General features: G+C 37.9%; 7 protein-coding genes across 8 annotated transcripts; 3 read left to right on the forward strand and 4 right to left on the reverse strand.

Annotated features, from left to right (window-relative positions):
* Nucleotides 1–386: 386 nt before the first annotated feature.
* Nucleotides 387–4,539, forward strand: LOC18028676 (protein CUP-SHAPED COTYLEDON 3). The gene is made up of 3 exons (XM_006412880.2): nt 387–746; nt 2,648–2,913; nt 3,851–4,539. Exons 1-3 carry the CDS (start codon nt 536–538, stop codon nt 4,424–4,426), a joined length of 1,053 nt encoding a protein of 350 aa, XP_006412943.1. The 5' UTR covers nt 387–535; the 3' UTR covers nt 4,427–4,539.
* A 1,255-nt stretch (nt 4,540–5,794) lies between these two features.
* On the reverse strand, nt 5,795–7,920 carry LOC18028677 (cruciferin PGCRURSE5). The gene is made up of 4 exons (XM_006412881.2): nt 7,558–7,920; nt 7,025–7,407; nt 6,459–6,917; nt 5,795–6,320 (listed from the first exon to the last, which is right to left on the reverse strand). Exons 1-4 carry the CDS (start codon nt 7,859–7,861, stop codon nt 5,916–5,918), a joined length of 1,551 nt encoding a protein of 516 aa, XP_006412944.1. The 5' UTR covers nt 7,862–7,920; the 3' UTR covers nt 5,795–5,915.
* A 787-nt stretch (nt 7,921–8,707) lies between these two features.
* LOC18028678 (prohibitin-1, mitochondrial) lies at nt 8,708–10,830 on the forward strand. Its single transcript, XM_006412882.2, has 6 exons — nt 8,708–8,767; nt 9,156–9,344; nt 9,653–9,769; nt 9,871–10,041; nt 10,136–10,348; nt 10,436–10,830. The coding sequence occupies exons 2-6, from the start codon at nt 9,168–9,170 to the stop codon at nt 10,628–10,630; spliced, it is 873 nt and encodes a 290-aa protein (XP_006412945.1). The 5' UTR covers nt 8,708–8,767; nt 9,156–9,167; the 3' UTR covers nt 10,631–10,830.
* Nucleotides 10,831–11,002: 172 nt separating this feature from the next.
* Nucleotides 11,003–12,866, reverse strand: LOC18028679 (NAC domain-containing protein 73). The gene is made up of 3 exons (XM_006412883.2): nt 12,548–12,866; nt 12,271–12,460; nt 11,003–11,782 (listed from the first exon to the last, which is right to left on the reverse strand). Exons 1-3 carry the CDS (start codon nt 12,695–12,697, stop codon nt 11,208–11,210), a joined length of 915 nt encoding a protein of 304 aa, XP_006412946.1. The 5' UTR covers nt 12,698–12,866; the 3' UTR covers nt 11,003–11,207.
* A 2,210-nt stretch (nt 12,867–15,076) lies between these two features.
* LOC18028680 (receptor-like protein kinase 5) lies at nt 15,077–18,399 on the reverse strand. The gene is made up of 2 exons (XM_006412884.2): nt 15,775–18,399; nt 15,077–15,672 (listed from the first exon to the last, which is right to left on the reverse strand). The coding sequence occupies exons 1-2, from the start codon at nt 18,368–18,370 to the stop codon at nt 15,284–15,286; spliced, it is 2,985 nt and encodes a 994-aa protein (XP_006412947.1). The 5' UTR covers nt 18,371–18,399; the 3' UTR covers nt 15,077–15,283.
* A 2,823-nt stretch (nt 18,400–21,222) lies between these two features.
* LOC18028681 (protein DMP7) lies at nt 21,223–21,958 on the forward strand. 2 transcript variants are annotated; one of them, XM_006412885.1, is made up of 3 exons: nt 21,223–21,300; nt 21,401–21,513; nt 21,652–21,958. In XM_006412885.1, exons 1-3 carry the CDS (start codon nt 21,223–21,225, stop codon nt 21,956–21,958), a joined length of 498 nt encoding a protein of 165 aa, XP_006412948.1. The 2 variants fall into 2 exon arrangements, with proteins under 2 accessions (XP_006412948.1, XP_024005894.1); XM_024150126.1 differs by having other exon boundaries at nt 21,223–21,513; nt 21,647–21,958.
* Nucleotides 21,959–22,017: 59 nt separating this feature from the next.
* On the reverse strand, nt 22,018–24,353 carry LOC18028682 (dnaJ homolog subfamily B member 1). The gene is made up of 3 exons (XM_006412886.2): nt 23,947–24,353; nt 22,940–23,397; nt 22,018–22,649 (listed from the first exon to the last, which is right to left on the reverse strand). Exons 1-3 carry the CDS (start codon nt 24,109–24,111, stop codon nt 22,214–22,216), a joined length of 1,059 nt encoding a protein of 352 aa, XP_006412949.1. The 5' UTR covers nt 24,112–24,353; the 3' UTR covers nt 22,018–22,213.
* Between the last annotated feature and the right edge of the window lie 354 nt (nt 24,354–24,707).

Consider the following 24,707-nt stretch of genomic DNA (forward strand, 5'->3'; position numbering starts at 1 on the left):
TGAAAACGGTTATTAGAACAAGAAGAAAAGAAGGAAAAAGTTTGGTTCATTTTCCCTAAGTGGATAACAATGAAACCAAAAGAGAATATTGGATGATAGTGTCCCATGAGACACCTCACAACTAAGATTTCTTGTAACTTTGGTTTTTCTTGAAACTTCCCACCATAACTAACTACATATATTACACAAGCATGGACCCAATTAATCTTACAATATTGTAAGAAACTCTAACTTGTCATCTTCCATCCTTAACTACATGCATGTTATAATTATTCTAGTTTACATACATCATATAAGCTAATTCCCCCCCAAGTATAAATATATACATAATTAAACCTATATATGTACCTAGACACACCCCTCTCCCTCCCTCTCCCTCTCCCTCTTCCTCTCCCTCTTCCTCTCCCTCTTCCTCCTTACCTATTAAACTTTTCTTTGAACCTTTACATGCCCTATATATTGGTAGTATTCTCCTAAGTGAAAGGTTTTTACATTTAAATACACATATTAAGGTACAGATTTATATATTCACATCATGGGTTTGAAAGATATTGGGTCCAAATTACCACCGGGGTTTCGGTTTCATCCAAGCGATGAAGAGTTGGTTTGCCATTATCTTTGCAACAAGATAAGGGCCAAATCTGACCAAGGTGATGTTGAGGATGATGACGTTAATGAAGCCTTGAATGGTGGTACTGATCTTGTGGAGATTGACTTGCATATTTGTGAGCCATGGCAGCTTCCTGGTAATATACTGATCTAATTTTTAATTATATATGTTGATTGCTAATTATTAGGTGTTTATGAGTTTGTTTGTGTAAATATATGTATATGTACGTATATATATGTATATAAATGCTCTTTCCACTCATGGGTTTTGGTGGTGGGTTTCAAATTGTTTTCGTAAAGATTCTTGAAACTTTCCTTTAAGAAAGATTCTTGAAATTAATTGAACACAAAGAAGAAAACAGATTCTTGAAATCAGATTTTATTCTTGGCACCGGTTAATTAATATATTATACAAGTATATGATGTTTACTTATGTGTAATAGTCAGATTTTACTGTACACGATTAGACACATAGATACATATATGTGTGATTATATCAACTGAAACAGATGATATGTTCACATAAATTATAATTTGATCCTAATTATAACAGCCCTAATAATAGTTTAAAACATTATCCGGAGTGTCATAATTAGTTGAGACACATGCTAGTTTTTTTAAATAAAATGTGTTATAAAATCTGAAGCCTATACAAAAGCAGCGAAGTATACAAAATCACAGCTGTCGTTATAGAGTTCTCGTAAATCAAATTATAAGTTTTAATAAATAACTATATATATTGATATATTTCTCTCTCTCTATGTGTATATATAGGTGCTTACATCATATATGCAATATATATATATATATATGTGTGTGTGTATGTGTGTGCGTTTGTATGCTTGTAATGAATTTTCATTTGTTTGGGGGTTCTCTTTTGATACCTTGAGAAATTAAGGAAGCTTTTTCAAAAGGGGACCGAGAATCCTGTTGTCAAAATTTTTTCCCATTAACTTAAAATTGTCTTCGTAGTTTTGACTTTTAGGGACTTTGATAAAAAAAGATAACTTGTAGATTATAAAATTCAAAGTTAGTTAATTTGTTGCATTAAAGAACATTAATTAAAATGTAATATTTAAAGATCGATTAAACAAAAAAAAAGTAGGCTTTGTGTGTAAACACGATGACCTTTTTTTGCCCCATATCACAAGCAACTTTAGAGACTCAAGTAACCTTTATTACTTTCATGACCAGCACGATCTTGTTGTAACTAGTCGAATATATGTATAAATCTTAGTTAAATAGGCGACGTATATACTATTTAGGATATGGTTGATGATAATTATCTTAGGAAAAAGAAATTGTGGTCTCTTACTCCTCTTCTCAATTAAGGCAAAATAAAGGAATCTTTTTCTTAAGTAGTCATACATCTTCTTGATCATCTTCTATAAGGATCATATTAATGCGAAACCGATAGGAGGAATGTTTGTGAGAGCAATAATTTCCTCTGTTGAAGTCAAGATCGTAATTATGTTTTGCCAAAACTGAATACAATGTCTCCCATCCTCCGTCTTGTCTACATCATCACAAGTCTTATATCATCACATAAACCTTTGACACATCACTGTTTGTAAACCGAGAGACTATAAATCCAATTCAAAAAATATTAATTCACAGTGATCCAATAATTAAAATATGCACTACCACGAGATTGAGAGAACAAAGTTTGAATTTTTTTACTATGTTTTTTGTGCTTCCGTTCACTTGCACGATTTTTTAGTTATTAAAAAAAAACAGATTCAAATTACACTTGACATATTTTGAATGTTTCTTATTAATACTTCTTTCATTTTTATCAATTTAAATGTTAAATATATATATAGACTTATTAAGCATTTGTTAAGAAATTAAAAAAGTTATAGATATAAAATATAAATGATAACCTGACAATCATTCTGTGTCTTACTTTAAGTTTTTACACAATATAATAATGTCTAGGATACGATTTTATCTTTAAATATTTGTCGATATATCTCAAATACCCCTTCATAACAATTTACTAATGATCTAAAAACCATTGTATGTTCTGTAATTAAAGATGTGGCAAAGCTGAACGCAAAAGAATGGTACTTCTTCAGTTTCCGCGATAGAAAATATGCGACTGGATATCGCACAAATAGAGCGACAATAAGCGGATACTGGAAAGCAACAGGTAAAGATCGGACGGTGATGGATCCACGTACAAGCCAGTTGGTAGGGATGAGAAAAACACTGGTCTTCTACAGGAACAGAGCACCAAATGGGATCAAAACTACTTGGATCATGCACGAGTTCCGTCTTGAGTGTCCTAACATGCCACCTAAGGTACTTGATTATTCTCCAACAATAATTATTTATCTCTTTCATACTACTAACCATTATTAGTAATGATCATTTCACAATAATTACGTCTTTTCAAGCATAACTCGTAACGTACCTAAAACTCGCGACATGTGTCTATTCGTGGATGTCCCATGCATAGATATAGATACCAAATTAATTGTACCAGCGTAATATTTATTTTTTTATTATGCCAAAACTAATTCGAAAAAAAGGAGGTACTAGTGTTTTTTTTTTCTATTTGAGTGGAACATCATGATAAGTTAACCCAATTTTTCTTTTTTTACTGTCTTAAAATAATCATAAATCGTCAAAATTGTCATGAATCCATTAATCCAATATTATATTGATATTTATTTTTTTGAACAATATTATATTGATATTTATGCACCTCAAGAACATTGCTATGATCTATGAGATCCGGTCATTATAAGATTTATATACATAGATCCTGTGAGAAGTCATATATTTTCAAGTCAAAATTAATTGATTGATAAGTGGAATAATTCAGATCTTTTTAAAGTGTTTTTGTGTTAGTCTCTTCTCATTATTGGTATGAACTTATCTATATGTGCATTAGTGCATATGTCTCATTGTTAAATTAATTTAGGAGTCATATATGCAAGCATTATTATATGTATATGTACGTATATCCGTATATGTGTATGCATGGGTTGTGCATGGCATGGGACGCATGATGAGATGGCAGTAAGTACAAACAATGACGAATTTGTGCAAATAAAACAAAAAACAAAAATAAAAATGGAAGAAAGAGACAAAAGTGGCTTTAATGCGTGTTTGGTCATTTGCATGCACGAGACCGCACGTAATGTAAACATCCCATGCATTTTTATAAACATACGTTAATATGTTTTTTTTTCTAAACTATGTCCTCTCGTTTTCTGTCGCTATGTGGACACAGGAAGACTGGGTCTTGTGCAGAGTGTTCAACAAAGGTAGAGACTCATCACTACAAGATAATAACAATAACATTGATCATCAGGTGCAAAGGGTTGAAATTAATGACCCTCCAGATCTTAATTGCGCTCCTAATTACAACAATTACTTGCAACCTTTACTATCATCCCCTCCTTCCACCACCATCGACCCTCCACATGATCATCAATATGATGAGTGGGAGCAGCTAATGAAGCAGCCTTCAAGGACCACGGACCATCCCTATCACCACCATTGTCAACATCAAACCATACCACGTGGTTGGGAGCAGATGATGATTGGTTCGATGTCGTCATCGTCGAGCCATGGCCCTGATCACGAGTCATTACTAAATTTGCTTTACGCCGACAACAACAACAGTACTGTCACCATCACTGATAATCAGAATTATGAGAAGATATTGTTGTCATCGGAAATCACGAGTTTGGATCATGATAAGACATGTATGGGATCATCATCCGATGGTGGTATGGTCTCTGATCTTCACATGGAATGTGGTGGCTTGAGTTTTGAGACCGAGAACCTCCTTGCTTTCCATTGAAAACGCACTACACAAAGGTTTTTACACACATTCGCCGATTTGTTGATTCGAGAAATATACATATATAGTATCTGTAGATTTATCAAATATTATACATGTAAGTTGTGTGTGGCTTCTGGGTATAGGGTTTGTGATTCTAGGTTTTTTAGGAGATTGTTATAATTAGTGTTTTTTTTTATTCTTTTGAATTAATACGTGAACCCATTTATACTATAAATATTATTGTCATAATTAGTTGTTGTAAATAATTAATATTGTATGGTAGATATTCATCATATATCATCAGGCATCTTTCATTGAAAGCTCGCGCATATCATTTGTTTAAAATTTTAACGTTCTCTAACAAAGTGTCATGTAATTACAAATTAAAAAAAAAATTCTCTGTATCTAGGTCTTTTTTGTTTAACGCTCTCTCTGTATCTAGGTCATGTGTAAAATTTTATTTACGGAATTAAATAAAAAATTCTAAGAAAACAGAATTTTTTTTACAAAGATAGCGAGGAAGGAGGAATAATCGAATAACTAGCTGGAAAAACGACAAATTGGAAAGGCCCAAAAACTAGTTGGCGATTGGGCCTTAAATAACTTTAATTTAATAAACTCATATATATATTCGTGGGTTGTAGTGGCTTGGAGTTAAGAAGTTAGCAGAATCTCTGATCTTCACATGGAATGTGGTGGCCTGAGTATTGAGACCGACAACCTCCTTTGCTTACCATTGAAAATATACTATAAAAGGGTTTTACATATAATTTGCAGATTTGTGAAATATATAAATTGTGATAAAAAAAAAACTTATGCATCTATATCATATTATCACGAAATTACAAAGATGCGAGGAATAACGAGACTGAAAAGAAGATTTGCAGTTCCAAAAGCACCAATCCTAATGAACCGTTTATGATGGCAGATTTTGCGATCGATTTGGTCTCAATTTTAAAAATTTCGTATCTAATTTATTATAAAAGTAGATTTTTTTCTTCTTCTTAATTTAGGTTTTATATACAGTGAAATGCAACTGAAATGTTTTCGAGTCAAAGCAACGCATCAAAGCAGGGTAATCCACCGTATTTTACACATTTTTCAGAGGGTAAAAATTGCAGATTTTTGGTGGCTCAGTCCAAAAATCTTCATGGAAGAGCAGTTTGTGTCCGACCCGTAGATTTTTGGTCCGAATTAACATCTCTAGCGACACGAACTCTAGCGGCCGGTCCAGTAAGTCTAAAGTTGACCACGCAACACCATCAAGCTCATAAAGAACATGAGTAGAAACAACAAAAGTCATCAACAGATCAGAATGTAACTCGATACTCCCCTTAATTTTATTTATGAGAAGAAAGGGTTACATACAAGTGACGTGCCGGTGTGTTCATCAGACACATATTTTACACATACGTTAAAAGCTTAAGAGTGGACATGATTGCAAACTGACCATTACAATAGTAACCTTGTTCACTACTTTATTAGTAAAAAGAAAAACGTTTTTAACTTAAGCCTCGACTATCTCTTCGATCAACTGTGGTTGTCCACCGCGTGCACGAGTCAAAGTGGTCTCAAGCGTGTTGAACTTGATCTTTTTAGCTTCCTCGAGAGGGATCTGGAATCCATTGGTTATGACCTGTAGCGGCAATGCCCTTAGGGCAGAGGTTCGACCCGCCAAAGTGCTGATCATCGCGTTAGCATTTGTCTTGAATGAGATCCATTCAAAGTTGTTTTCGTGGGATTGGACTACGTATGCGAACCCTTGTGGAATAACCACGAGCTGTCCCTTCTGCACCTGCTGGTCCAACACGTTCTGTCCGTTGTCGTTCACCACTTGGATCTTTCCTTGTCCTGCCGTGCAGTACAAGATCTCATTCGCGTTCATGTTGTATTTCGGAAGCACCATAGCATTCTGCAACAGTATTCGTTAGCAACAAAGACCTAGCCTCCGAGTTTTAAAATGCTTTTTCTCTAGAAAATTTTAAATGATTTTGTATAAAGTTCTAAGAACTGGGACATATATATCTGTATGTATATTAAATGTACTTACACGCTGGATAATGCCACGAGTGGCGCTGAGCCTGAGATACTGCAAGATGGGCAAGGTCAAGCTGTTGACGTTGGTCATACGGCCGAGGTTAGGCTTGTACACGTCAGCGCGGGCAGGGTCATCAATGTTCTCGTGGGTCCTCATGCTGCAGATAGTCTCCTCAAGACCGTTGTCTTGTGGGCCACGTGGGTGTCTCCACTTCTCGCTCTCGTAGGCCTGTCTCAAAGGTGGCCTCACGACCTGGAAAGGTCCCTTAACAGAAACGATGTTTCCTCTGTTGTCTCTTCGGTTCTGAAGCTCCTCAGCCAACCTAACGTCGATTTTCAAAGCCTGAGCTATGACCTGAGGGTCGAATCCGCTGAACATGTTTTTCTCTTCTTCTCCTTGTTGTTGTCCTTGCTGTCGACCACCAAAACCGCCCTGTTGGCCCTGTTGGTTGTTTCCAGCCAAACGGAATGCCTATAGCACAGAATTAACAAATGAAAAACGTGTGTAGTAAGTATACTGGATATGGTTTATATTCTTAAAGTGAAGAAAAGTGTGTCTTTGAATATATGTATGATTACTCTTGGGTTGCGGTCGAGTTGGTTTTGGTAGTTGGCAACGTCGATAAGGGAGATGATGACAAGTGGCTGGTCTCCAGAGTTGTAGATCCAATGGGCAGAGCCTGGAGTGATGGCAACAATGTCTCCACGTCGAACATGTTCCACCTTCTGGTGCATGTCACGGAACCCTTGTTGTCCTTGCTGTCCCTGCCTTTCATATGGCTGTTCTTGCTGTCCTTCCTCTCCCTGTCCTTCCCATGGTCGTCCTTGCTGTCCTTGCTGTCCCTGTCGTCCCTGTCTTTCCCATGGCTGTTCTTGCTGTCCCTGTTGCTGTCCTTGCATCGGCTGTGAATCCATGAAGGTCTCGGCACATCCAGGGACGACTCTTCCACTAATACCCATTCCTATAAATATAATAGATAAGAGAGAAAGGGAGATATATGTCATGGTGTCAATCGATAAATATTATCGATTGTATCTTCATTAGAACGTGATCTATATATATAGATACTTGATAAAGAAAGGCTGTTATGTGTGTTAAGATAGATACTAACCTTGAACAACGTAGGAAATTTTTGGGGAAGTGAAGAAGGTAGGTAAGTAGAGACCGCCTTGTTCGATTACAAGACGAGAGATGGAGACACCAGCACATCGGAGCTGGCGATTTGTGTGATCCCAGTACTCCATACGACCTGCCTCGCTGTTGATAGTCTCGGTGGGTTCAAGAACGTCCAAGTTATCGAGGTTACACTCGTTCTGTAGCTGAGGAGGAACCCCAAGCGACTGCCTTGCGAGACAGCCATTAAGGACGAGGAGAACCCCGAACGTTGCAACGAGGAGATTAGCTAGCTTAGCCATTTTTCTTCCTTTTTTTTTTGTTGTTGTTGTGAGAGATGGATGAAGAGAAACGAGACTCAGTAGGAGTTTATATATTATGGACCGAACATGAAGCTTGTGCCACGTAGAATTGAGTTTGCATGAAGACGTGGGTCTATGGGTTTTACACGTCCCTCTATGAGCTCGAGCAAGTGTCTCCATGGTTGATTTTAGATGTCCACGCGCGTAGCTCTGTCTCCTCATATGCCAAAAACGACAAAACCAAATGTATCTACCTCATTCTTTAGAAACATGTCATCCATCTATGTACTTAATTTGTGTAAAATAGATAGATAGATAGAGAAACTGTGCTATACTTAAAACTTTTATCGTCGTCTTAAATTATTGAAGTTTAATTGATTCGAAACGGGAGAAGAGAATCTACTTTTTAGACAATTAACACATCAAATCACATCACTAGTGTCCAGTAATTATTTGGCGTTGTGATCAAAGAATTCACCAGATACAGCCAAAATCTAGTATTTATAAGAGTTAGTGCAGGTATAACTTTGCCTATTAGTTTACACTTCAAAAAAAAACAGAAAGAAGGTGACACCTGATAGACGCGGCGACACTAGGCGGGATTGATCCGTTTTAGCTGCTGCGACTTGTCTTGACAACTGTTCGGTTGCATGTTTAGCCGCGATGACATGTGTTCTTCCTACCAGAGTTTTAGCGGAGCTCTATACCATTTAATTTTCATGTTTTTTCTTCGTTGGGCTTTTAATGCTTGGGTTCATGGGCTTGAGCTATACGTGAGCCCAAAGTTCTTTTTTCAAACGAAAATTCCAGACCGTCTTATTCTTCAATAGAAACCAGAGCTTAAACCCTAAACCCCTTTCTCAAGATCTTCCACTCCTCTCTCCGCGACACTAGCAGAGTTTTCGGGTACGCTTCGCGCCACTTTTCTTAGGTCTTTTGTGTATTGGGTCGGTATCGATCAATTTCTATCGAAATTTCGAAAGAACAAGTAAAATACGTAGCTGTGTGAGGGGTTTTCTGCTCGAAATTTGCCAGCTAATCGTTGCTATTGTCCCAAAAATGCGAGTTTTAGTGTTTCAATAGAAGTGTTCTGGGAAGCCTAGGATGGGTCTTCCTTAAATTTGCTATCTTTTATGACTTTGTTTGCTGAATTTTGACTTGATTTTGATACTTGACATTTTTCGAGTCTTTCATTTGGATAAAGTGACTAGATCTGATTCTGAATTTTGAGGTCTTGTTTGTCTATCCTGTTCCGGAATTTTCGATAGTTGAACTTTTTTTGGGATTGTTTCAGAAAAAAAAAAAGATGAATTTCAACAACGTCAAGGTTCCAAAGGTGCCAGGTGGTGGTGCCATATCTGCGTTGCTTAAGATTGGGATTATCGGTGGGCTCGGTGTCTACGGTGCCACACACAGTCTCTACAATGTCGACGGAGGACATCGAGCCATCATGTTCAACCGTTTAGTCGGTATTAAAGATAAGGTTAGTCAGTGTTTCTTCGAGCTTAGTCTCTTTTGAGTTTCTAGTAGAAGCAAATTTCTCCCTTTAAAAACTGAATGTTCCCAACGAGATCTCATGCGGTTTTTGACATCTTGGTCAAGTTATCCTGGTTGATTTCTCAAGTCTAATCATCGTTTGTGAAATCTTGTTATTTTGTTTATCAATCACCGAGGCTGATTTTTCGTCCATCTTTGGTTATCGGTTCTGATTTCTCGTTGTTGTTCCTGTAGAGCTTAAAAATAGTCTTCTTAATTCACAAGTATATAGTTGGTAATCTTGTAAATACGCAGGTTTACCCCGAGGGTACACACCTTATGGTTCCTTGGTTCGAAAGGCCGGTCATTTATGACGTTCGTGCACGACCTTACCTTGTTGAGAGTACCTCCGGAAGCCGTGATCTTCAGATGGTACTCTGTTTGAAATCCTCCCTTTTGAGTGCCACTGTGGTGTAATGTCGAGAAACAACTTCATAAGCTCTATGTGTTTCGTGGTTTTTGGAAACTTTCAGGTGAAGATTGGGCTTAGGGTTCTCACTCGTCCCATGGCAGACCAGTTACCTGAGATCTATAGAACCCTTGGTGAGAACTACAGCGAGAGAGTTCTGCCTTCTATAATCCACGAGACTTTGAAAGCTGTGGTTGCTCAGTACAATGCAAGCCAGCTTATTACTCAGAGAGAGGTACAATATAAGCGGCTTGTTAATATATGTGCATATCTTTTTCCGCCTTCTTAGTGAGTCAAGTTAATGAATATGTTTTTCTGGCTACCCTCAGGCGGTGAGTAGGGAGATCAGGAAGATTCTAACTGCACGAGCAACAAACTTCAACCTTGCGCTTGACGATGTGTCCATCACGACCCTGACATTTGGGAAGGAGTTCACGGCTGCCATTGAAGCAAAGCAGGTGGCTGCTCAAGAGGCTGAGCGGGCTAAGTTCATCGTTGAGAAGGCCGAACAAGACAAGAGAAGTGCTGTTATCCGTGCCCAGGTAAATAGACATTGTCTACATTTTTCCAATTTCCTAAGTTCTGAGACTGATATAGTTGTGTGACCAACGTTATCTTGCCTTGTGTAGGGAGAAGCCAAGAGTGCTCAGCTCATAGGTCAAGCGATCGCAAACAACCAAGCGTTTATAACCCTCAGGAAGATTGAGGCGGCAAGAGAGATTGCACAGACCATAGCACACTCGGCTAACAAGGTGTACCTAAGCTCGGACGATCTTTTGCTTAATCTACAGGAGATGAATTTGGATGTGAATGCAAAGAATTAGAGAGGCTTCTTAAGTAAAACCCCCTGTGGTTTGTATCGTCTTTTCAATTTGGAGCAAAAGCTGAGATCTTTGGATTTTTAAATACTTGTTAAGTTGTTTTTGGGATCTCATTATCCCAAGGTTATAGCCTTTGTCTATCAGGAAATGAAGACACTGTCTTGCTGAATGAGTTAATTGTAATAAACTTGTCGTTTTGAAAATATTCGTGAAAAGCAAATGTATCCAGAGTTGCATTTGGGATTAAATGGCCATATTGAGCAAATGCATTATCGTGCTACATATAATCCACCACAGATCTTTGCCGATAAGAAATCTAAATGACTTAACGTACCAAGAGACAAAGGGAGATCTTTGTACATTCTTTTCATGATCAGTCCAAGGAATTAAAATTGTACAAAGCAGTATAATCAAAAAAGGGAAAAAAATGGACCAAAAAATGTTACGTATATAAGATTACACTGTAAATTTAAATTATTTTCAATGTATATATGTATTAATGTAATATATAATGCTTAGATTATATACCATTTCTCTTATTTGACGACCGTCCATGCATGTAAAAAACTATTCTCAATTTTCAAGGGATAAAAGGTTGAGAGCCATGAACCAAATGGTTCTGTATCCCGGTCTGGTTAAACGAGATAATCGCCGGAATATTGTTATAATACTCACCGGATCCTTCACCACCATTGCTCTTAAACTTACCGTTATTATGATGAAGATGGTAATGAAGGTGGCGACCACCACCACCACCAAGGTGATGGCCATGGAGATAAGGCCGCTCCTTTGCAGTGGCTGCGGCAGCAACCGAGCCACCGCATTGGCGTGGTTGAGTCTGGTAGAAGACTTTGGAGACGACGAGCTCGCCTTCTTTCTCTTCCTCGTTGGTGCCAAGATGATATTGATGCATTACCCAATTAGTCTTCTCGGGTTTCTTTTGTTTGCCGTAGTTTGTGTAGAGCACTAGGATTTTCTTGTAGCCTCTCACTCTTCCTCCGGCGAGAACTGGCCGTGTTTTGCCGGTCTTGTGCCACCGTGTTTCGCCAGCGACTTCGGAATCGGTGTGGACTTTACGTCGCTTTCTTGTTCCCGTTGTGTATGCCTTTGACGGTCGGTGGAAGAAATGACGGAGCGTCCCGTCCTTGGTCACTCCTATATGTATGTCATGTGAACACTATTTAAATATGTATGTAATAAGCTAACATTTATCGAAATTAATTTAATTAGGTATGACACTCCATAATAAAGAAATTGGATCAGCTATATACCCTATTTCTAATTTACAATGCAATTGTTTTTTTCACTTAATTTTTTGAGTTTCAATAATCTTTACTAGCTATGTAAAGAAATTATAGAAAATAGTGTATCTAATAATTAGAATAAACGGATGGTATACAAACTATATGAAATTTCACTTCATCTAAAAATTTTAACATCTTAATACGATAACTGTACATTATATCTCTCATCAACTCTAAAACTTTCATATTATTCATATATCTACTATTTGTTCTTTTTTTCAGGTCGGATAGTTTAGACTTTAGATCATATGAAGACGACAAACATTATATTTTCTATTAAGAAAACAAGATAATTGTTGATAGGATTGAAATAAATAGGGGAAAACAATATAGACTCACCTGGCAGTTTCTCAGGATGGGTATAACAGATGCCATTTTCACCATCGATGGTACGAATAAACTCATCGATGAGAGGATGAAGCTTTCTTGCGTCGTCTCTTACCTTCCCTTCAAGATGCTCCAGAACCTCTTGATCCGTCGGATCAAACTTCACCCCGGCAGGCAATCCCGGCAAGTCATGGATACCCGCCTGCATACACATCGGGTTTATTCATTTTGATGATCTAAAACTTTCTAAATATACAAACTTGATGTAGGTATAGAGAGAAACAAGAACCTGTTCATGAAACTTGAAGTTATGGCCACAAGAAGGACAAGTTTTGTGACATGAGACCGGAAATGAGGCTGCAGGAGAATCAGCCGCTGCCGGTGAGGGAATGATTCTTTCAACGGTCTGAACATCGCTACGGTCATTGCACCAAGTCATGTTGTTTTGTGTCTCTTAGTTTCGTTTTGTGCATATTATCTTCTCTTCTCTTCTCTTCGTCCACACTGCTCACGACTTCATTAGAATAAACAAAGGCATGAGAGAGAACAAAGAGAGAAGGGAAAAAGGGTGAAAGATGACTAAAGCATATGTTTCCTAAGAAGAACTCTTTGAGGTTATCTTGAGAAGGAGGAAGGAATTGAATTCTTGTTCGTCACTTTTTAAGTTGAGTTAATTGCTCCTTTTTGCACTTGATTTAAACTTTGTACTATCCATGAGAGAGAAAGATGAGATAAGCTTATAAGAAATTTTATTAAACCTCATTTTATAATGTATACAAAATGTAATGTATACTATATAGTAAGAAAGCATTATTTAAAGACTTAGGTTTTTTAATAAGTATGTAGAAACAATGAAACATACAAAAAAAAAAAAGAACAATGAAACATACATGCTAAGTAACAATGAGAGGACTGGTACACCTACAACTTGAAAGTAATTAAAGAGTATAGACATTTAATTACGAAACTTTCAAATCTTTAATTTTACATATATGTAACATTGATAAAATACTGGATTTTATTTGTTTTTTAAAGTATATATGCAAATACAGATACATACTTATATAGAGTAAAAACATGGATTTGAATAAACTTAATTTTTTGTTTAAACACATTATGATATTCTGAAGAATATATTAACTAACCGATTATCATAAGACCAAAAAAATGGATTGCTTGGGTTTAAAGTTTGATTTGGCTTCTACATGGCATGTATGGTGTGTGAGAGAGATATAGACAGAGACTGATCGAACAAAAAAAAAAAAGAATATGTGAACAATATATTGTGAAAGAATATACATGTGTGAGCTTCCTTTTTCGACAAGAACATTCTTAATATGGTACAAAATAGGTTTTATCTGGTCGAATCTATATATAATATAAATTAAACATTTATAAAATCTGCTATTGATTTGTTAATTTACTGATACATTACATGTATAGGATCTAAAAGTGAATATGAGATGGAGTGTGTTTGCGGCAAGGTGTTGCTGCTGGTCTGTGAGAGATCAGACGTGATATGGTAGAAAACTAGAAACAAAAATAAGAAAGAGAAGTTAAGGTCCAGCGTCACCCTAGAGTGTATGTAAAGATATTATTACATAATCTTATACTTATAACTTACACATCTGAATATCCATTTTTACCCCTGACGTCTCAATAGTATACTACTATAGAAAACATTTGAGTAAACTTTTGAATATACATATTGTTTTTTGATGAATATTGTCCGTATCAGTTTTTCTTTAGATTTAACTTTTTTGCAAATTCTAAGGAATATATACATTCATGCATATATTATGACTGTTTGAAGTTAATTCGAAAATGTATCAATATAAATTTCAAAATTACCATGTGAGAATTACAAAAGAACAAGAAAGAAATCGTTAAGAACATAATTTTTAAGTGCCATGTGACAAAGACCTAATATTATTTTTTCAATAAACTAAATTTCACTCTGCAGCAAATTTGTCAGTGCAATAGCGAAAATACTGGTATATATAATATCAAAAAAGAATAAATAAAAGTAGGAAGCTATTTTTAATAGATAAAAAAAAAAGAAAAAGAAAGTTAAAAAGTCAGTCATTATTCTATTTCTTCACGTAGACTTCTCATGCATAACAAGTAACCTCAACCTTTATTCTTTATCTGTCGTCTGATTTCTTTCCTCCTCTCCCCAGTCAATTTTGAAGACATGTTATACCTATTATTATCAAGCTAAAACAAAAATCATGAACAAATGTTACACTTATATGTGTCCATTGGGAAATTTTGTGGTTTGCTTGTTGTTTTCATGGGTATAAATCGCGGCAATGTGTTGTGTCATTCAAGAAATCCAATCACAAGCCCTTTAACGAAAACAAAAATAAATCAAATCACATTACTGACATCTCGTCTATGTTTGGCTATCTAGTAAATATAAATCTAATTTTATAACTACATAATTCACATCCAAATTCCAACACAACGATTTCATAAACTGTGAATTTACTGCTATATTACTTAATACTGTATAAGTTTTGGAAGTTTTGGAATAAGACATCATATAATAAAAAAGGATATATTAATTTTGTGTTTTAACGTCCGGTATGTGAGCTTGGATATCCAGAGAAGATGTTGCCCTTCCGAATGGCGTTACCAGTAAAAATAAAATAAAAAAATAATAAAAAAATAAAAAATTTGAAATTTAAGATATTCTTCCCAAAAAAAAAAAAAAAAAAACTCGTTCCTCAGAAAGCAGAATGCAAATCCGTTTACAAATTAATGTGGTAAAACTGGTAACGGACCGATTATGACTAAACGAAGGTTGGCCATTGAGTGGACAAACCACCAAATGTTGCAATCATTGCGTTAATTTAAATAATTGGTATCCAAACTTCATAACATTAATAGCTATTACCTAATCAGAAAGCTTCACATTTCTGTTTCTGATTTCTTACAATTCACCTAACTTAACAACACCAAATCGCTATTCTCAGCCCAAACCAACCCAACCCGGCCCATATTAGAGTATTCAAACGCTGCTCTAGTCTTCCGTGTAGTAGTATGGCGTGAGTTTCCCACCGGTCATAGTAGATTTAGACGCGTTTGCACCGCTACAAGAAACAGCAGCAGAGACTTGTTGAAGCATGATCACAACTTTTCTCATGGAAGGTCGGTTTAGAGGGAGAGGACTTGTACAGAGAAGAGCAATGTGAATAACTTTGCTAATCTCTTCTTTGAACCCAAGATCGAGTTTGGGATCAATCACAGGTTCCAGACCGCATTGGTCAAGTGTATTGCACACCCATTTCGCCATATCTTTGTCTCCTAGTTCCTGATCGGTTGGTTGCTTCCCTGTAACCAGTTCCAAAAGCACAACACCAAAACTGTAGATATCGCTCTTTTCATTCACCCGAAGTGTGTACACGTATTCTGCAAAATAAAACTATTAATAAATATCTAAAAAAAACTCGGAATATCAAATCAAATGTTACAAAAACGCAGTTGAAGTTTCTCGTTTAACGTTTTGGTTACCTGGCGCAATGTAACCGCAAGAACCGGCGATCCCAGACATAGCTTCTAGCGTTTTGACACCGCTCATCTGACCAATTTTGGCGATCCCAAAGTCGGCTACTTTGGCACCATAATCTCTATCTAGAAGAATGTTACTCGACTTCACGTCACGGTGCACAATCGGAGGTACACAATCATGGTGTAAATATGATAAACCCTCCGCAGCGTCTAACGCGATTTTTAACCGCTCAGGCCAACCCAACAAAACCGCGCCTTTGCGGCGACGGTGCAACGCATCGGCTAAGCTCCCATTAGGCATGTACTCGTACACCAACAACTTACAATCTCCGGAGCTGAAACAACACCACAAACGCACAATACTCTTATGCCTAATCGTTCCAAGCGTTTCGACCTCCGCGGTGAAAACGTCTCTATTCAACGAATCGCTATTTCCGTCTCCTCCTTTGGCCGTTTTGTTGAGTTTCTTCACGGCTACAACTTCTCCACCACTAAGCTCCGCTTTATAGACTTTACTAGAGGAACCGATTCCGATTACGTTCCGTTCAACGAGACAACCAGCGATTTCGTGCTCGCTGAAATGAAGCTTGTGAAAGGATCTCCATTTGGAGGCGGCGAATCTAGGGCTCTGCTTCTTCGAGGCTCTGATCTTCATGAACTTGGCGATGAACATAACGATCCCGACGACGAAAACCAGACCGGCGAGTGTGAATATCGATAGGAGAATCCAGGCGTAGCCGTTGTTTTTGGGCCGTGTGATCTTCTGACAAAGCCCATCGAGATCGACGCATAGGCCGGGATTTCCGAGGAAGTTACGTGCGTAGATTTTATCAGCGTAGAGAGGAGGAATTGTACCGGAGAGATGATTATACGACAGATTTAGAACGTTTAGTTTCAGATTCTGCAATTCCACCGGAATTTCACCGGAAAATTGATTGTTTGAGAGATCGAGGTAGTTGAGAACATGCACGGTTCCGATTTCTCCAGAGATTTCACCGGAGAGATTGTTATTCGCTAAATAAAGCTCGTTTAGATTCTTCCAGCCTCGAATTCCTCGAGGAATCTCGCCGGAGAGATGATTCGTACTGAGATCAAGCCTGCTCAATTGCTTCAGTTTCACCAAACTTTTAGGAATCTCGCCGGTGAAATTATTTTCCGCTCCGGAAATCTCGATCAGTCCGTTAAGCAATCCGATTTCGCCGGGGATTGAACCTGAAAACTGATTGGTCGAGATTCGGAGGTTCGATAGATTCTTAGCACCGGATATCGTCTGAGGAATCCTTCCGGTGAACGAGTTATCGGAGAGTTCGAGCAGCGACAAGCGAGGCAGTCCCCAGAATTCGTCCGGGATGTGACCGGAAAGCTTGTTGTTACTCAATCGAACACGAGTCAAGCTCCTGCACTTTCCCATACTAGTCGGGATTTCACCAAAAAACAAATTGCCTATGAGCATGAGATACTCAAGTTTCCCTTCCCCGCATAGATTCGCCGGTATCTCGCCGGAAAATTGATTATACGAAAGGTCCACGTACTGTAACGGGGAGTTCGCGCCGAGTTGACTCGGTAACGCTCCGGTGAGTCTGTTGTTGAAGAGCTTGAGTTCTGACAAGGTTTTGGAGCGAGTTATACTCTGCGGCAGGGGTCCTTCGAGCATGTTTTCGAAGAGATTTAGCGACTCAAGGTTTAACCGAGTCAAGCCGTCGGGAATCCTCCCTGTAAGATTGTTCATCGATGCGTCGAATCTCCTCAGCATCGTCATGTTATCCATCGCCTCCGGTAACTCGCCTGAGAACGAGTTGTTGAATAGCTCAATCTGCTCGATGCTCTTCAGCTGAGTGATCCAACTCGGGACAGACCCAGTGAGTCGATTCGTTGTCAAATCCAAGCTAACCAACTGAGTCAACCCGGACAGAGCCTGAGGCACCGGACCCACGAGGCTGCAACCGGCGAGCCAGAGAACACGGAGCTCCGTGAGATTTCCGAGTTGACTCGGGATTAGACTCGGAGAAAACAAATTGTAAGCGAGTTTGAGCTCTCTCAGAGTCGAGACGTTGCCGAGCGAGGCGGGAATGGTACCGGAGAGGAAATTTCCGGCGAGGTTCAACGACTCAAGCTTACGGAACTCTCCGAAGCTCGCCGGAATCGAATCTGATAAGTTGTTCCCGGAGATGTAAAGGTTCCGGAGGTTTGGTAGCTTGAAAGGGAGTGACTCCGGGATGGAACCAACCAAGAGATTCTCCGACAAATCGAGATGGCCGAGATTCCGACACGCCGTGAAGTCGTCGCCGGAGAGAGAACCATTGATGGAGTTGTTGTAGAGAGAGAGGTAAGACAGAGAAGGAAGATGACAAAGGATGGAGGGGAAAGGACCGACGAGCATGAAGCTGGAGAGATCGACGGAGATGACTGATGACATGGCGTTGCAGGTGACGCCGCTCCACTGGCACGGCGTGACGTCGTTGTCGGACCATGAAGATAGGAACTGGGCTGGGTCGGATAGGCCCAATTTGGCTTGCCGGAGAATGGTGGCATCGTGATTGAGAGAGAGAGTTAGATACGTGGAAGAGAGACATAGAAGGACAATAAAACAATAGAGCATTTTTCTTTATAACTGTTTATTTTTCTATATCATGCTTTGGACTTGTGATTAAAACGAAATTATGAGGTTTTAAAGGGTTTATAAGATTCGTAGAAGCAAAAAGGAAAGTGAACACTGTGACAAGACATGTGTGAGACATCATGTTCTTCTTAATTGGGAAGACTTTACGAAGCCAAAATATACAGTTAGATTTTAGATACATCCATGTGAAATGGAGTCCATTGCAAAATAATTTACACTGAAATCATCCCAAAAATTGTAAGTTATAAAAATTAACATATCCCAAATTTGAATAGTTATATCGTCTTACGCTAAGTTTTATTGAAAAAAAATAATAAGTAGTTTTTCACATAAAAGGAAAAAAAAAAATAGTCACTCTCCAAGTCAACTCAAAATCCTCTGATGGTCAAAATGATGGAGATACATGGGCCATGTGCTGTTGGAATTATGTTGAATTTTCCGAGTTTGCATTGAAACTTCTCGACTTTTTGTATGGATGGAACAATACATGAATGTGTAGATCGATACCTTATGATTTAATATCGATCTATATAAATTATCTTAAACCGAAAACCTAAACACCTATGGTCCCATTCCCCAACCCTAGGTTGAATAGAGAGTTTGATGGACAATCATTTACTTGTAAAGTAATTCTTAATCCGGTTTATGAATCCACGTGTAAGAAAGACAAGGTCAAATTTGGTTGGTAGGGAAAACATGATCTAACAGTAGACTTTGTTAGATTACTCTCATTTCACTAGGAAAAGTAACAGTCGTTTTGAATTGAAAGAACGAGATTTAAGGGGGAGGAAAAAAATAGAAAGTGATAGATCTTGTCTTTAACCTGTTATCACGAGTTTGCGATTCTGTAATCTCGATGACGGTACATACCACTAAGCACTATGATGTCACCTTGATCCAATAACGTTTTAAGGTTTCGTCCTCTAACTAACGATAGAAGTTTCCTTTTCTTCCAAGGTTGCATTCCCTTCACGTCTCCGAAGCCTTTTGCCTTTTTATTGTTGTAGTTTAGAGTTTTGGTCACAATATTAACATTCTCTTTACCTCTGTTATATTGAAGCTTAATTGTAGATTATTGTAACCAATACAAAAGATTTGTGATTGTTTCATTATAAACTTCCATATTTCTTTAGTAAATTTTTTTTTAGTAAAATTTTGTTTACTAAAAATATAATAACCCATATTTCATATTGTTTACATGTTTATCACAGCATGTAATAAATATATGGAATAGAGGTCACTAAAGTTTCTCATTATGTTTCGTTTTATTAACACACAAGTGAAGTGCATGTCGACTTCACAACCGATAACTCTCTTAGCCGAAGAATAAATTCCTCCAAAGACCAATTTAATGCATAGTTTATATGGACCACAAGTAAGACAGATTGCAATTAAGCCACGTCTTTGAAGAATACGAAACTAGATAATTTGCTTCTTCTTTCTTTAAAAAAAAAAACTAGATTATCGTAGTATAAACAAAATTATATTACAAATTTACAATGTTTTTCATTTTGAAATATCTTCTTTAATCGAATGGGCTTCGGCTCTTTTTTAATTGCATATTTGGGTTCCCCCTAAGCTTGTTTTTGTATTTCGAAAGGTGGGTAGTGATGTACTGCTGTATCAATTATATCCATCTTTGAACCTCTTGCTGTTGAAATCGTGTGGACTTGAAGCTCATCTGTGGAGTTGCGCCTCTGCTTCTGAGTGTAAATATGATTTTTACTAGTATATATATAGAAGCGTCACTGTGTGTGTGTTCCTCATCGACGTACCTCGAAGCTCTTGAACACTGTACTCGTGGGATCTCGAGTGGTTTTAAGGCATGCTTTCAAACTTCTCTATATATCCCGTGTGCTAGTATCAGTGTTCGGTAACACTTTATATATAGGTTGTGTTACCCTTTAATTTTTTTTTTTTTTTGGTTGTTTGCACTTCTGATTGGGTTAATCTCTTAAATAATGTTCTTAAGTTAGCAAAAAGAACCAAAAAACATATCTATTTCTGAACAAGATTACAGTATTTTTTTTTTGTAAATGTGCGGTTCACCAAATGAGGGTTTTTTTTTAGAAATAGTCCCACACACTAGCTGAATTCTCAAATCAGCATTTTTTTACTAACTGTTTTTTCTACGTAACTAATTTTATATCTGAGTTGGAAAAGAGTTTCATTAATCCCTGATACAAACTAAAAATAAAATCCCCAGATGTATCATTTTATTTTAACAGAACAAAAGTTCATATTCATTTCATTTTGTCAGCTACATGGCATGAAAAAATAAGGTTCAGAACAATTTATAAATAAATGTGTGTATATGGCTTTCGTTTCCTTTAAAATCAATCTGTATATGGGGCATAATATATTTGTGTAATGGATCCGTTATATGAGTTTTTAAGTGTAACAACCATATGAGATTTTTCTCAACAAATTCACCTGTTAAGCTTATATCAATGTAATAAAAGTAATTTTGTTGATAATATATTTACATAGGAAATAATACAGTATGAAACGGTAACAGCGTTTTAGACTTTTAGTTAAAACCTTTCCGTTACGAATTTCTTGTTTCATTACTCTTAAGTATTATTTCGGTTTTACGTTTTTTGTTGCTAATCCTGACTCGCAACAGAAACATAAAAATGGAAGAACAGAATGTCAACTTGGAAACCTGAAACAACAGCTCAACGGAAGAAGACACAAAAAAAGAAAAGATATCGAAACCCATAAAAACTTGTCCAAAGTTCTTTCTAATCACAATAACCATTAGAGAAAATAAGACATATCTAACCATTCCAATTAGCAGAGTAATTCATTAAAAAGAATAAAGCCTAGTAATGGAGGAGACGAAGCAAGCATTGATAGCGTCGTTGCCTGAGGCACCAAAAAAACCAAAGTCGAAAGTACAGAGAGTGGCGAGGAATGCATTCAAAGGAACAGCTCATCTGTCAAATTTGCTCCCGACCGGTTCGGTGATGGGTTTTCAAATAATGTGTCCGGTCCTAACCCATCAAGGTCAGTGTCCAACCATTACCAGTCGCTGGCTCACCTGCTTCCTCGTCTTCGTCTGCGCCATCTCTTGCTTCCTCCTCTCCTTCACCGACTCCTTCAGAGACCCACGCGGCAAGGTATATATATACATATCTCTCTCATTCGCCATTTCTTTCTTAAGTTATGTTGCTACGTTTTGAAAACATGATTCTATTTTAACAAATAAAACAACAAATGGTTTTTTGAATGCGTTTCGTGATTAAAATGCAGGTAAGGTACGGATTGGCGACGCCGAGTGGGTTATGTGTGATGGATGGAACGATTACTCTGACGGAGGAGGAGAAGGAAAAATATAAGCTCAGGTTTCTTGATTTCGTGCACGCAACCATGTCAATGCTCGTCTTCTTCGCAATCTCCATGTTCGATCAGAACGTGATACGTTGTTTATTCCCGGTTCCTTCAGAGGAAACTAAGGAGCTCCTTTCCAGTTTGCCCTTTATCATCGGCGTTGTTTGCGGCGGCTTCTTTCTCGCGTTCCCCACTCGCCGTCACGGCATTGGATCTCCCCTCACAAAGGAATAAATTTCATATCTCTAGAACAGGGAAGAATAAAAACAAAGACATAAACTTTTGTAAACACAAAAAGATTTTATCTTCAATTTTTGTTTCTGGAGGACATGTACCAAAATCTTGAAAAAAAATTACTTTGAAAATTTAAAACAAACAGGGGAAACTAGACCCCAATCTTGGATTACTAGAAGGGAAGCAATTCCCTGTAAATCGTATATTACCAATCCGACCTGAATCGCTCACATCGCAATACAGAAGCTTTAATCATCACCCAAGAAGCTTCTTAAAACCAGCCTTCTGTTCTGCAGTTAACCTCGCTGGAAACTTGATGTTGAACTTGATCCTTAAGTTGCCTTTCTTTGTCTGATCTTTCTGAAGTGGCATTCCCTCTTTAGGCACCACCTCTTCATACTCTGGATGGATCACGTTTGTGACAGGGATTGTAAGTGTCCGACCATCAAGTGTCGTTATGTTAGCGGTATAGCCAGTTAAGGCATCAGCTAGTGAGATCTTCTGTGTGACAATCAGGTCGTTTCCATCACGTGTGAACACTGGATGAGGTTTCTCGTCGATGATGAAGACAAGATCCGCTGGAATCACGCCGGGATGTTCATTGCCTTTCTCTGGGAATGTGATCTTCGTGCCTTTCTTCCATCCCGGTTTCACTCCAATCGTTAGAATCTCTTCCGTTTGCATTGCTTTGCTGCATTTTTAGCAGAATACAAAAAAAAAAACGAACACAGAGATTAGATATTGCCAAGACTACAACTAGGGCCAGCTCAAATCAAACAAGTAAAGGTGCACTGATCAATGCCTGTCAAATCCTTTTTGGAATGACATGTACATTATAACCTAAAAGCTTGAAACTTTAGCCACAGAAACGTTCATAGTTTGGGAGGATGTATATTTAAGATCACATTCCTTATATGGGACTGGTAGATAAAAAAGGCTTAATGTATGCGATCGAAATGGTATGTGAGTTTGATCGCTTACCCGCTGACATCTACAATCTCTCTGGAGATCTTCATCTTCTTGGTGGTTCCTTTGTAGAGATCTTCAAGGCTACAAGGCAGCTTGTTCTCGATTGGAGCCACTTTCCTAGCTCCACCGTGATGATGATGATGATGGTGATGATGCATTGATCCACCACCACCTCCTCCTCCTTCACCAAACGAGGCATACATGTCATCACCAAACATGCGGCTAGAGAATCTCTGCCCTCCGCTGCCACCAGCGCCTCCTCCACCAAACGGGGTCGAGAACCCGAAAAACTCAGCGAATATATCATCTGCACTTCTCGGGTTGAATCTGAAAGATGAAGGTCCATCACCCGTTGAGAAGTAGGAGGCTCCACCAGGTCCACCAGCAGCATTAGGAGGTGGCACGTTCCCTTTTAGCCCTTCCTCACCGTATTGATCATACACCGCTCTCTTTTGTGGATCGCTAAGAACCTAAACAACTCACATCCAAGACCAACATTAGCCACATCAAAGCCTGAATCAAAATTAAACCATCTTAGTATGCTTCTGTGAATCCTAAAGTTACAAACTTGCACTGATTGCAAAGTAGAGAGATTCCTAAGAGGTTCTTAATACCAAAACTACAGTGAGATTGAGTCAGAATATCGTGAGAAGAAGCAAAAAATGAAGAACTTTGGGGACCCAATCGGCGATTCGATTCGTCCTCAGATAATCTAGTTAGCTCAAAAATAAAGCAACCATCTTTTACATTATACTATGATTCGAAATACTCGGAACACGAAATCTGGGAAACCAAGGAGCCAACGCAACATCAAATCGTGAAATCAGCAATTAGTGATCGTGAAAGCAGAGTAATTGCATCTCAAATCGGGACGAAGTGTTTCAACTCCGCCGCCGACAGTATCACGGCGAGGAAATCTATAACTAGAAATGAAAGTAAAAAAAAAACTGGGGGACGAATTCAATAAAGCAATCATCGATTTAAATGAGACCGAGTGGAGATGAGCATAAAAAACATACGTCGTAGGCTTCAGAGATCTGCTTGAACTTAGCCTCAGCGTCTTTTTTGTTGTTAGGGTTCTTGTCGGGATGCCATTTCATGGCGAGTTTTCTGTAAGCTTTCTTAAGGTCATCGTCGTTGGCGCTTCTATCAACCTGTAGAACCTTGTAATAATCCACACCCATCTCACCTTCTTCTTCTTCTTCTCTCTTTCGCTTCTTCACTTTTCCTGATTGAGATTGGTAGAAGGATTATTATCAGAGAAGATTTTGGTACTTTTTCTGGGTTCCTTTCTCCGTCGACGTGTTCTTCTTCCTCTCTTTCTCTTTCACAATTGATGTTTCTTACTAGTAGAGAATCTCGTGGAAGGTTCGAGAAAAACACGATCTCTATCTCTCTTCGTTGACGGTGTTAGCCCTCTTGGCTCTTGCCTTCCTTCTTTCCATTTCTCTTTTATTATCGTTGAAGTAATGGAATTTTCCGTTATTTTTTTTTTCTGTGTGACTCGACTTTTCCATAATTAGAAAAAAAACAAAGTTAATATCGATGAATACGTTTGTAAATTTAACAATTTATTTCGAATTTAATCCAAAAAATTGTATAACTTTTTAATTAAAGATGAATTATACATTTTGTCAAAAAATAAATCAACAATGCATCATACAGATTTGAATATGGATGTTGGGACATCGACTACACTTAACACAAACTATTAAACTATATCTTTTAATTAAAAATTGTGTAAATTTTCTGTTACTTTTGTTCAGAAGTATGAGACCCG

Source organism: Eutrema salsugineum, unplaced genomic scaffold, assembly GCF_000478725.1.
Source record: "Eutrema salsugineum unplaced genomic scaffold, Eutsalg1_0 scaffold_1, whole genome shotgun sequence".
In the NCBI taxonomy this organism is placed as follows: Eukaryota; Viridiplantae; Streptophyta; class Magnoliopsida; order Brassicales; family Brassicaceae; genus Eutrema; species Eutrema salsugineum.